The sequence below is a fragment of the Bufo gargarizans genome, chromosome 3 (assembly GCF_014858855.1).
Source record: "Bufo gargarizans isolate SCDJY-AF-19 chromosome 3, ASM1485885v1, whole genome shotgun sequence".
Taxonomy (NCBI): domain Eukaryota; kingdom Metazoa; phylum Chordata; class Amphibia; order Anura; family Bufonidae; genus Bufo; species Bufo gargarizans.
Genome location: NC_058082.1, coordinates 188,600,760 through 188,614,391, shown reverse-complemented (window position 1 = coordinate 188,614,391; position 13,632 = coordinate 188,600,760). Strand labels below are relative to the sequence as shown.

The 13,632-nt window shown below is 43.0% G+C and overlaps 1 protein-coding gene across 3 annotated transcripts in view; it reads left to right on the top strand.

Annotated features, from left to right (window-relative positions):
- Positions 1–13,632, top strand: part of UGGT2 (UDP-glucose glycoprotein glucosyltransferase 2) — a 421,287-nt gene that overhangs the window by 250,404 nt on the left and 157,251 nt on the right. For all 3 annotated transcript variants that reach the window (XM_044284938.1, XM_044284937.1, XM_044284939.1), the window contains exon 24: positions 11,110–11,208. In XM_044284938.1, the coding sequence (XP_044140873.1) occupies positions 11,110–11,208 (99 nt within the window). The remainder of the gene's footprint in view (positions 1–11,109; positions 11,209–13,632) is intronic.

Sequence of the window (13,632 nt, the reverse complement as noted above, 5' to 3'; positions counted from 1 at the left end):
GCTGGTGGATGTTAGAGACCTTGCGGTCCTCCACCTTCTGTTTGAGGATGCCCCATAGATACTCAATAATGTTTAGGTCTGGAGACATGCTTGGCCAATCCAGCACCTTTACCCTCAGTTTCTTTAGCAAGGCAGTGGTCGTCTTGGAGGTGTGTTTGGGGTCATAATCATCTTAGAATACTGCCCTGCAGCCCAGTTTCTGAAAGGAGGGGATCATGCTCTGCTTCATTATGTTACATTATATATTGGCATTCATAGTTCCCTCAATGAACTGTAGCTCCCCCACAGCTAGCAGCACTCATGCAGCCCCAAACTATGACACTCCCTCTACCATACTTGACTGTAGGCAAGAGACACTTGTCTATGTACTCCTCACCTGGTTGCCGCCACACATGCTTGACACCATCTGAACCAAATAGGTTTATCTTAGTCTCATCAGTCCACAGGACGTGGTTCCGGTAATCCATGTTCTTAGTCTGTTCGTCTTCAGAAAACGGTTTGCGGGCTTTCTTGTGCACCTCTGGATATGACGTCAAGCACATGCACTCAACTTCTTTGGCTGACCTTGGCGAGGCCTGTTCTGAGTGGAACCTGTCTTGTTAACCACTGTATGGTCTTTGCCTCCTTGCTGCAGCTCAGTTTCAGGGTGTTGGCAATCTTCTTATAGCCTAGGCCATCTTTATGTAGAGCAACAATCACATTCACACCTGAGACCTTGTAACACTAACGAGTCACACGACACAAGGGAGGGAAAATGGCCAATTGGGCTCAATGTGGCCATTTTCTCTTAGAGGTGTACACACTTTTTTTTGCCAGCGGTTTAGACATTAATGACTGTGTGTTGAGTTATTTTGAGGGCACACCAAGTTTACACTGCTATACAAGCTGTACACTGAATACATTGTATCAAAGTGTCAAACCTTCAGTGTTGTCCCATAAAAAGATATAATAAAATATTTACAAACATTTGAGGGATGTACTTAGTTTTGTCAGATACTGTACCTACAGTAATCCAAATAAATTAAGGGTTCTCACATTTGGTGTATATAGTGCCCTAAAGCATTTCACAGTAACAAAGTTAAACAAATCACATCCACATAGTGCTTCAAAAAAAATCAGTCACTTATATTACCCTTCAATGCGAGTTCAAATCTACAGCATGTCAACTTATCCTGTGGATTTGTGTAGGGTGAAATCTATGGCAAATCCAGAACAAATCTGCATGTATACTAACACCGCCTGTGTTAATGCACCCTAATCCAGAATACCAACTATTCTGGATTTTAAAGTTTTTTTTTTCTGGTAATAAGATATTGATGGCTTACCCTCAGGGTAGTTTGGTATTAAATTTGCTGAGATCAAACACCCGACACTTCTGTATACACCACTGTGTATTAGCTATGCTGGGGTACTGCAGCTCATCTCCCATTTACGTGAATGGGAGCCGAGCTGCAGTACGCCAGCACCAGAAACTACATATTGGACTGAGCCTTCCATATACTGTATAGTTTCTGGCATTGGCAGCTGATTGGTGAGGGTACTAGGTGTCAGGTCCCCTGTGATCTGAAATTGATGCCCTAGAAGTGTAGATAGAAGTGTACAGTCTATAAGGTACAAGAGGCTAGGCTATGGCTGTTGAGCCCCTATATGTGGAGTTCTTCTGTCTTGTGTTTCAGTATGTAAATTTGCATGCATCATACTGTTCTACAGTTTTGCATTTAAGCAAATTCTCACTTTTTGTTCATTGTGTACTTATCATTTAGCTGCCAGTATCGCACATTAGACAACTACCAATAGAGAAGAACTCTGCACTCATTCATTCACACAATTCAATCAGAATTTTTCTTTAATAGTCATACAATCCACTCAATATGTTGTGACAATTTGGTCCACCTATGGCAGGCATTTTTCAGACATGGATTGCCGTGGACAGTTGAGTGACAAGTAGAATCATGGCAGCAGATTTGTGAACTTAGTTGGTTATTTATGACTAAATATATGCCCATTTTTGGCGTATGGCGCAGATTTTGTTGCAAAGGTTATTTGCAGCAAAATGTGCGACTTATCCCATTTTCAGTCACATAAGCCAGTTCTAAAAAACTTCCCCGTCCTAAACTTGGACGGGAAAGAGGGTAGACCCATCTCATTTATCATTTTCGGCGCCAGTTTTTGGCATTGAGCATTATCTAAATCTGCACCAGCAAGGGAGATGGCTTAGATTTAAGGCTGTTGCACGCCGGCAGTGGATGCGCCTAAGTTATGTAGAGGCCGGCGTTCTTTTGCTATTCTGAGGCTCTGTTCCCAAGTTATGATACTTAAAGGGTTTATGCCATGATTGATGTAAAAAATTAAAATTAGACATCATATAGCACATGGCAATCTCTTTCTAACAAGAACCAGCCCTGTACCTAACATGGATCCAGAGAAATCCCCATTCATTGCTCTGCTAGGTTTATATCAAGCTGTCAGCCCAAGGGGAGTGTCTTTTCCACCACCGCTAAGGGGGCGTGTCTCAGCTCTCCCTATCACAGCTCAGGAGGCATTTGAGGGATGAAACTGAGCATGTGCGGCCTTCTCAGTGAGCAGGACAAAGAAATTTGAAAAAACAACAAACAGCAGGTGGCGATATACAGATACATTTTATTGAATAACTCAGTGGCTATACTACATTTTTCATTAAAAAAGTATTTATATATGCAATTAAAAAAGTATTCAGATCGAGGTGCTGGTTTGAAAACAGTATTTTTCATGGACAACCTTTTTAATATGCGAATTATGCCATACCGCTTTGATTGACAGGACCAGGCAGTATTAAAGCAGTGAGGGAGAGGCTGGACACAAATGAGTGGATATTAGGTGCAACAAGAGCAATGGTTACTCCCTCATTGCACCAAAGGCCCAATTTGCATATTAAGAAAAAAATATCGGGAATCGAGCCTTGGGTACTGAATCACAGTTACAGTATGTATCTATTCAGGCAGTTTGATAGGGAGATCACTGATATCCCTGATATCACTGTCCGTACCGCAAATCAATTTATGTTGCAATTTTTTTTATTACTTTAAAGGAACACTTTAATCATTTTTTTATCACATACCAACAACATTTATGTAAATATTGTATAATTTGATGGTATTCTGGACATAATCCTTTGAAGTCACTCAATGTCTTCTACTGTACTCTGCTTCCAACTTCCTCAGTGTTTGGACCTTTAGCTCAGCAAGCAGCCTCACTTCACTTTCTCAAGCAAACCATCACTGCAACCAGAGATGCTCCTTGAGTTTTTGATTAGTGTCATACACTACACTAATCATTGCAATGCTGTTATTTGGGCATATTAATCTAGGTCTATCAAGAGAATAATAGAGTAGTCATACTTTTATCCCAATTCTACATGTACTGTCTTAAAGGGGTATTCCCATCACAGACAATGGGGGCATATCGCTAGGAGGTGGGACCTATACCTACAACGAGAACTGAGCGGAGAGAGTTTCCTGGGGTTCGGCCACCACCTAGCGCCAGGGGTCGTCTATTTTCGGCGGCCCCATAGAAATGAATGGAGGACGGCTGTGCATGCGCAGTGCCCCCTCCACTACTTTCCCTGCTCCGTTCTCCATGTAAGTGCGGGTCCCGCACCTATCAGACAATGGAGGCATATCCTAGCGATGGCAAAACCCCTTTAAGGCGTACCCTTCAGATAAAATATTCACCTCACAGCGGCAGTAAACTAACAATCAATTGTCTATCTATATAGGAGGCCTTATCATCTGTTCTGGCTGCTACCGAAGGACATTTATCTGGGATCTCCACCTATCAAATTATATTACAAAATTATATACTTTTTCATATTTCAATGATTAAGCTCTTTAAAAAGTTACAATTGCCTCAGGCCTAGTTTTATGATGGGCATGGAATATACTAGGGAATCCACAAAAAAGCCCCTAAAGAAGTTTGGGGCATACAAGCCTCTAGCCTACCTACTGAATTACTCAGCTAGGCTGATTAAAGGTCTTCTCTGTGAATCAGCATTGCCAAGGCGTTTAGAGCCATTCTGAGGTCCTCTCCGTTATGTTAGCAGCACAGCAGTCCAGACTGTGTATTTCAGCACAGCTCTGAGCGCTTACAGTGGAGTAGGGGGGCAGTTGGAAAATAAAAATGTATATATTCATGTTACTACACAAAATAGTCTAAGATCATGGTGACAGATTTCCTTTGTCTTGTCTGCCTTAAGAAAGGGGCACATCTACCGATTAGTATATTTAGAAATGTTAGTTGTGACATTTTCCAATCCAGAAGGAGCACATTGTTATTATTATTAAAGATTGGGTTGTTTTTTTATGCTTCAACCATAGCTTTTGAGATGGTACAGTTCTACAGTATTTTTAAAGTGTCTTTATCATTTTAAATCCTTTCGCCCAAACACTGGTGTTCTTTCTATATTTTGTAAATGGCATCTTTGTTATTTAAGGGAGGAAAGTAGGAGACTGATTAAAAAGACGGCAACAATAATAGTGAACAGTTCCAATTAGTGTGCCTAAAAATGCTAGAACTGTTGTAAGGCACGTAAATGCTCCAACAAAGTCATTATATATGGAGAATGCCAAGTAAAATTGTCAAGAAGCAGTAACAAGAAAGCTGCAGATGAGATTTTGCAAATTAGAGGGCTTGAATGAGCCCTGAGACAGTCTATGCGAGAACAAAAATAGAAAGTGCTATATGTACCAGAGCTTCTGCTCAGTGTAAGTGTTCATGAAAGAGAATTTCTAAGTATAGAGGCAATCAATATAACAGGATGAGCAGTTTAAAGGGAGTCTGTCACCTCCATATGGCCATATACAGTGCTTACATTGCCCTATAGCACACCTATACATGAACGTTATGGTACCTTTGTCTTTACACTTGCAGAAGCTGGAAAAACGAACTTTGATTGATATGCAAATGAGCACTCGCAAGTGCCCAGGGGCGGCGTTCACTGTGTTGGTGCCCAGGCTGCTCTGCCTTTTTTCATTGTTACTCCACCTCAGCCTCTGCCTATGCCCGCCCTCCTATTCCCTTGCGTCATCCTTCGGTCCGGCCGAGATCCCGCGACTATGCACTGCCTCCGGGCCGGGGCATGCGCACTGCGATGCCCATTGTTGGCATGGCATCACTTTAACTACTGCGCATGCTCTGGCGAACGGTGCAAAGCCAGCGGCAATGTGGCGTTTGCCGGCGCATGCACAGTAGTTAAAGCGATGCAGTGCCCATGCTCCAGCCCCGCGAGGCAGTGCAAAGTCGCGGGATCTCGGCTGGACCGAAGGATGACGCAATGGAATAGGAGGGCGGGCATATGCAGAGGCTGGGGCGGGGGAACAATGAAAAAAGGCAGAGCAGCCTGGGCACCAACACAGTGAACGCCGCCCCTGGGCACTTGCGAGTGCTCATTTGCATATCAATCAAAGTTTATTTTTCCAGCTTCTGCAAGTGTAAAGACAAAGGTACCATTACATTCATGTATAGGTGTGCTATATGGCAATGTAAGCGCTGTATATGGACATATGGAGGTGACAGACTCCCTTTAACCTCTTCAGGACATAGGGCATACAGGTACGCCTTTATGTCCTGGTACTTAAGGACACAGCGCGTACATGTACGCCCTGTGTATTTTCGATCACTGCCGTGCGGCTGGCAGTGATCGCAACCCGGTGCCTGCTCAAATCATTGAGCAGGCATCTGGGGCAAATGCGCGGGGGGGGTCCCGTGACCTCCCCCATGTCGGCGATCGCAGAAAACCGCAGGTCAATTCAGACCTGCGGTTTGCTGCAGTTTCTGATCAGATCAGAAACTTTAGTATAACTAAAATCTAAATTTATTCCCCCCCCCCCCCGCACCCCTGAGTGATTTTATCCGGGTGGGAGGTGCAGGGGGAGGGTTGCGGGCGGTGCGGCAGACGGGATCGCGATCCCCCGCCCGCCTTTCTTTGAATAATCGTTGGTGGCCAGTGGGTATACCAGGGTGTCAGCACATTGCTGACACCCTGGTATAAACGGCTGACATCTGTGATGCGATGTAAGCCGTTTAACCCTTTCCATACCGCGGTCCGTACGGACCCCCGATGGAGAGGGAGAGAGCCCCCAGACAACCCCGTCCTTACCCTTCCCCGTCTGCGAAGTTGTGGCAGACGGGGAAGGTTCCCATGGCAACAGGACGCCTTCTCAGGCATCCTGCTGTCCATGGTGCTGAACAGATCTGTGCTAAAGGCATAGATCTGTTCAGACAAAGTGTAAATAAAATACAGTACAGTGCACTATATATTGTACTGTACTGTATTATACAGACATCAGACCCACTGGATCTTCAAGAACCAAGTGGGTCTGGGACAAAAAAAAAGTGAAAAAAATGTAAAAATCAAAAAACACATTTATCACTGATTAAAAATGAAAAAAATAAAATCCCCTACACATGTTATATACCACCGCGTCCGTAACAACCTGATCTATAAAACGGTCATGTTACTTTACCCGAATGGTGAACGCCATAAAAATAAAAAATAAAAAACTATGATGAAATTGAAATTTTGCCCACCTTACTTCCCAAAAAAGGTAATAAAAGTGATCAAAAAACTTGTATGTACGCCAAAATAGTACCAATCAAACAGTCACCTCATCCCGCAAAAAATGAGACCCTACCTAAGATAATCGCCCAAAAACTATGGCCCTCAGAATATGGAGACACTAAGGCTGGGTTCACACCTGAGCGTTTTACAGGGCGTTCCTACGCGCTGTAAAACGCACAACAGGCAAGAACCAATGATTCCCTATGGGAATGGTTCTCACCTGGGCGTTTTACAGCGCGTACGATCGCGCTGTAAAACGCCCGACGCTCAAACAAGTGCTTGAGCTTTTTTTGGGCGTTTGTCGCGCGTTCCCGCACATAGAAATTCGGGAACGCGCGACAATGTGTGAACGCCAGTCTCTGTATGCGCGATTGTAAACGCCCGTACAATCGCGCATACAGAGCGCTCGTTTCAGAACGCTCAGGTCTGAACCCAGCGTCAAACTTGATTTTTTTTTGTTTCAAAAATGAAATTATTGTGTAAAACTTACATAAATAAAAAAGTATACATATTAGGTATTGCCACGTCCGTAATAACCTGCTCTATAAAAATATCACATGACCTAACCCCTCAGATGAATACCGTTAAAAAAAAAAAAAAAAGTGTAAAAAAGCACCTTACTTCACAGAAAGTGTAATAGCAAGCGATCAAAAAGTCATACGCACCCCAAAATAGTGCCACTCAAACCGTCATCTCATCCTGCAAAAATCATACCCTACCCAAGATAATCTACCAAAAACTGAAAAAATTATGGCTCTCAGAATGTGGAGACACTAAAACTTGATTTTGTTTGTTTCAAAAATGAAATCATTGTGTAAAACTTACATAAATAAAAAAATTGTATACATATTCGGTATCGCCGCGTCCGTGACAACCTGCTCTATAAAAATATTACATGATCTAACCTGTCAGTACCCTAAACTAGTACCAACAATACTGCCATCCTATCCCGTAGTTTCTAAAATGGGGTCCATTTTTGGGAGTTTCTACTCTAGGGGCGCATCAGGGGGGCTTCAAATGGGACATTGTGTCAAAAAAAATAAACTGTCCAGCAAAATCTGCCTTCCAAAACCGTATGGCATTCCTTTCCTTCTGCACCCTGCTGTGTGCCCGTACAGTGGTTTATGACCACATATGGGGTGTTTCTGTAAACTACAGAATCAGAGCCATAAATATTGAGTTTTGTTTGGCTGTTAACCCTTGCTTTGCAACTGGAAAAAAAATATTAAAATGGAAAATCTGCCAAAAAAGTGAAATTTTGAAATTGTATCTCTATTTTTCATTAAATCCTGTGGAACACTTAAAGGGTTAACAAAGTTAGTAAAGTCAGTTTTGAATACCTTGAGGGGTGTAGTTTCTTAGATGGGGTCACTTTTATGGAGTTTCTACTCTAGTGGTGCATCAGGAGGGCTTCAAATGGGACATGGTGTAAAAAAAAACAGTCCAGCAAAATCTGCCTTCCAAAACCATACGGCGCACCTTTCCCTCTACGCCCTACTGTGTACCCGTACAGTAGTTTACAGCCACATATGGGGTGTTTCTGCAAACTAGAGAATCGGGGCAATAAATATAGCATTTTGTTTGGCTGTCAACCCTTGATTTGTTACTGGAAAAAATGAATTAAAATGGAAAATTTGCCCAAAAATTTTAATTCTCAAATTTCATCTCCATTTGCCAATAACTCTTGTGCAACACCTAAAGGGTTAACAAAGTTTGTAAAATCAGTTTTGAATACCTTGAGGGGTGTAGTTTCTTAGGTGGGCCACTTTTATGGAGTTTCTACTCTAAGGGTGCATCAGGGGGGCTTCAAATGGGACATGGTGTCAAAAAAAACAGTCCAGCAAAATCTGCCTTCCAAAAACCAAACGGCGCACCTTTCACTCTACGCCCCGCTGTGTGGCCGTACAGTAGTTTACGGCCACATATGGGGTGTTTCTGTAAACGGCAGAGTCAGGGCAATAACGATACAGTCTTGTTTGGCTGTTAACCCTTGCTTTGTTAGTGGAAAAAATGTGTTAAAATGGAAAATTAGGCAAAAAAATTGAATTCTCAAATTTCATCCCCATTTGCCAATAACTCTTGTGCAACATCTAAAGGGTTAACGAAGTTTGTAAAATCAGTTTTGAATACCTTGAGGGGTGTAGTTTATAGAATGGGGTCATTTTTGGGTGGTTTCTATTATGTAAGCCTTGCAAATTTACTTCAAACCTGTAGTGGTCCCTAAAAATTGGGTTTTTGTAAATTTCTGAAAAATTTCAAGATTTGCTTCTAAACTTCTAAGCCTTGTAACATCCCCAAAACATAAAATATAATTCCCAAAATAATTCAAACATGAAGTAGACATTCGGGGAATGTAAAGTCATCACAATTTTTGGGGGTATTGCTATGTATTACAGAAGTAGAGAAACTAATTTTTGGTAAATTAGGTATTTTTTTATGCAAAAAAATAAACTTTTTTGACCCAATTTTAGCAGTGTCATGAAGTACAATATGTGACGAAAAAACAATCTCAGAACGGCCTGTGTAAGTCAAAGCGTTTTAAAGTTATCAGCACTTAAAGTGACACTGGTCAGATTTGCAAAAAATGGCCTGGTCCTAAGGTGAAATAAGGCTGTGTCCTTAAAGGGGTTGTCCAGGTTCAGAGCTGAACCTGGACATCCCTCCATTTTCACCCCGGCAGCCCCCCTGACATGAGCATCGGAGCAGTTCATGCTCCGATGCTCTCCTTTGCCCTGCGCTAAATCGCGCAGGGCAAAGGCATTTTTCTGAGTTCCGGTGACATACCGGGCTCTCTATGGGGCTGACAGGCAGCCCGGTGACGTCACCGGCACTGATGGGCGGGATTTGGCTCTGCCCTAGCCAGTAAAACGGCTAGGGCAGAGCTAAAGCCCGCCCCTCAGAGCCGGTGACGTCACTGAACACACTGCTGGGCGGAAGTTACAGCCCGGCAGTGTGTTATTGAAAACACAAGAGCCTGTGCCCTGCGCGATCTAGTGCAGGGCACTGGAGCGCATCGGAGCATGAGATGCTCCGATGCCAGGCTCAGGAGGGCTGCCGGGGTGAAAATAAGGGTATGTCCGGGTTCAGCTCTGAACCCGGACAACCCCTTTAAGGGGTTAAAGTCTCTAACTTTTCCAAAGACTTTTGATATGTCATACAGACATATCAAATGTTTAGATGAGTGGGGAGACCCCCACAGATCCCTAGAACAAGAGGAGAGAATTGGGCGCATATTGCGTTGTCTCTCCTCTTTGCACGAGACGGACTCCATAGAAGTCTATAGGACCGTCTCGATTCTGCCTTCAGCCGTGAGGAAAGAGTGCGCTATATGCAACGCTTCTTTCACTTTGTTCCAGGGATCGGTGGGGCGCTTTGCACTCAGATCTCCACCAATCTAAAGTTTTGTCTCTTTTAGAAAAGTTAGTGACCCTTTAAAAAATGCTGTGAAAGATGGAGTAACATATTTAAACACATTTGATAAATGTAACACAAATTACAGTAACGCAGAATGAAGCAAAATTGACTTAAAAAATTCCTCTCCTGATAACTCTTCCCCACAGTCTTATAATCTCACAGCTCTAAAAGCAACCTTTTATTCCACTGTGGGAGATTTATCAAACTGGTGTAAAGTAGAACTGGCTTAGTTGCCCATAGCAACCAATCAGATCCCACCTTTCATTTTTCAGAGCTCCTCCTTTGGAAAATGAAAGGTGGAATCTGACAGATCTACTTTACACTAGTTTGATAAATCTCCTCTGCTGTCCCTATACTGCAGACTCATGCTACCTATACAGTGTGGGCATATTCCACATTACAATCGCCATACAGTGGTCTCGGGAAGAATAGTGGTGCCGGCACAGTAATAACATCAGCGGGGTGGTGTGTCAAATGTAGAAAAAAAATACATACTGTAGGAGATCTCCCTATGCCAGTATTCTGGTGGAAATGAGTTGCAAAACCTGACATTTGAGACTTTTAAATGCCAGTGCGACTAAGTTTAGTTGCAAGTGGTGTTTCTGTGCCGTCCTCGTAACTTTCTGAGAAGGGTCATGGTGTGGGCAGGAGCAGCACATTTCTAATGCCATAGATTTCACTGTAGGTGCACTTACTGCCAGAGGATGCGAATAACTTATGACGCACTTAGGCACATCTCACTGTAAATAAGCGTATTCTCCAGCAGCACCGCAGATGTCAAGTGTGCTACGCTAGTTTTGATAAATCTCTCCATGGACTGCACATCCACATGTTGTACATAGGTCTAAGCAAAGTGTATATAAATGAACATGCGGCACTGCTTGGTTGCATATGTGACCACAGCGCAGAACCCATGGGGGGGGGGGGGACAACTCAACAGCACCCCTGCTGTCAGGCTAATCCCCCTTGACTCTGGTCCACTGCATGCCACAGGCACAGCATCAAAGAAGGATTATAAAAATCAGATGTAAGGTGGGTTGTTATACAAGTAAAATTGCTGGCTGGGATTTAATGCAACTTCCTTTTTTTATATTTTGAAGTACTTCCAGTGATTTGGTTATGAAGGTGGATTCCCTTCTCTCGTCTATGCCCAAGGGAGATTCAAGACAAGATCTGAAGTTTGTGAAACAGAAACACAGGTACATACCTGATTTTACCAACCTTTTGTATGTGTACATGGCAATAAAAGCTTCCAATATCCTTCAGGTGGTATACTTTCGAACCAGAAGGATATTACTTGACGAGAGACCCTCTCTTGTTTGTATACCCTGGCTTCTGTGCTTATTTAGGCTGGGTTTTTGTCACACATTTAACGTACACAAAAAAACGTATATGTTTGCCTCAGACAGATGCCAAACTGTGCCATCCGTCACCATAGTCCTGCATAAAAATATACCTGTTAGCAAATACAATTTTTACACTCAAAAGCCGTTCCGTTTTTTATGTTCTGCAAACCGCGGATCCACAAAAAACGGAAGCCGTCTGTGTGCCTTCCTCAATTTGCGGAACGGAACGGAACGGGCGGCCCATTGTAGAAATGCCTATTGTCCACAAACGGACAAGAATAGGACATGCTATATTTATTTATTTTTTTTGCGGGGCCACGGAATGGAGCAAAGGATGCGGACAGCACACGGAGTGCTGTCCGCATCTTTTGCGGCCCCATTGAAGTGAATGGGTCTGCCCCCGAGCCGCAAAAACTGAACTACGGTCGTGTGCATGAGGCCAAACTCTGACGGATGGCACAGTTTGACATCTGTCTGAGGCAATCCGTTAACATATACGTTAAATGCGTGACAAAAAAGTAATGTGAACCCAGCCTTATTGACATATTTTTATTACTGCTTTATGTCTATTGTAAATTAGATATAGGGAACTTAAGAGGAGATTTATCATCTCCCTGTGCCTAGACACCATTGCAACAAAAGAGCAGCCTCTGGCAGTGCAGGGACTATCAGGACCTTGATAAATCTCCCCCTTAAAATGTACCCAAGTCCTCTCGAAAAATGTATTAAAACCTATTCTACGTGTGAAGGAAATAATGTTGGTAATATACTTAATTTTTATTATTATTTTTTTTAATACTCTTCCTACTGAAATGCTTTATAATGGTGTTCGGATTCCCCTGCAGCTACACTGAGCACTGGACAGGCCAGAGCATCACTGCTTCTGCCTGTACCAGAACTGCTCTCCTAAAGCCCTGCATAGATGGAGTGATGTTCAATAGAGCTCCTGTCCCGCCCTCACTACGCTTAGTATGCTAATAACCTGCATACTACATTGGTACGGGCTATTAGCAGAGCAAGCGCAGGGCAGGAGTTCCATAACAGTGTTTCTTCTGCCTGTGCCCGCTCTGCTAATGTCTGACACAGCCCATCAATGCCAGGCTTTAGGAGAGCAGCGCTGGTACAGGCAGAAGCAACGTCGCCTGGCCAGTACAGGGCTAAGTGCGGCCTCAGGGGAATCCGTACACCAGTACACAGTAGTGTACAAGTGTAATGGATTGCAAAGCGTGATAGGCACCCGGATTTCAGGTGCCTGTTTCGCTGGGAAAAGTAAAAAATATAATAATTAAAGTATACTAGTATACTTATTATTTCTCTTACATGTAGACTACTTTTAAAGATGTTTACCAAAGGTTTAGGTACACTTTAAAGAGGTGCTGTCTGCTCTCCTGACATGTTTGTATTAGTAAGTACCTGCATTCCCCAGGACGGTCTGTTACCATTCGCCTTGTCAATGGAGCTTTCATTTCATACTGTGACACTGTCGTATCAGTGATGCCGGTTTCATGCTGTGTAATAACACTGTATTGACCATGGAAATGGTAACATTCAGATAGAATACACTTTCAGGAGGATTGACAGTGCAGAAGAGTTCTAAGATGTCTGGATCAAGATGACCAGTTTGTCCAAGTGCTATGTGTCCCTATTTGTGTTCACACGGTAGTAATAAAATGAATTGCAGCCTGTTAAGAACTTTGCTAGCATGTCACAAATATTGCATTGGATTTACATTGCGGGAAATTTGAGTCATTAAAGGGGTTGGCCACTTTCTGGTTACAGTTGACCAATATGTTTGTAAGATGACTATCTGGCACTTACTAACATAGTCTTTGCTTAGTTTATGCACCATTTTCTCATTTTCTATATTTCCTAAGCTATGCCCCCTTGTTTGCCAAGTCTTTTGTGCTGTCCACACAGAGGTCTTGTCCATAAAATGGCTGCCCGTGGAGAGTCATGCAACCAGACAAATTTCCTCCATGTGATGTCTCCTCCCTTCAAATACACTGTACCTGCCATCAGCATTTGCATTGTCTGATGTTTAGGGTTTACAGTGTGTTAGAATGGAGGTGGCTGCATGATGTGTCACATGACCCTCCATCAGCGGCCATCTTATGGACAGGTCCTCTATGCAGACAGCACAAAATATCTGCCTACCAAGAGGATATGGCTTCTGAAATATATATCAAATGGCACAGAATGTCAACAAAGGTTATATTAGTAATTGCCAAATAGTTGTCTTAAGTTGAGTTCACACTTCAGTTATTTGGGTCAATTATC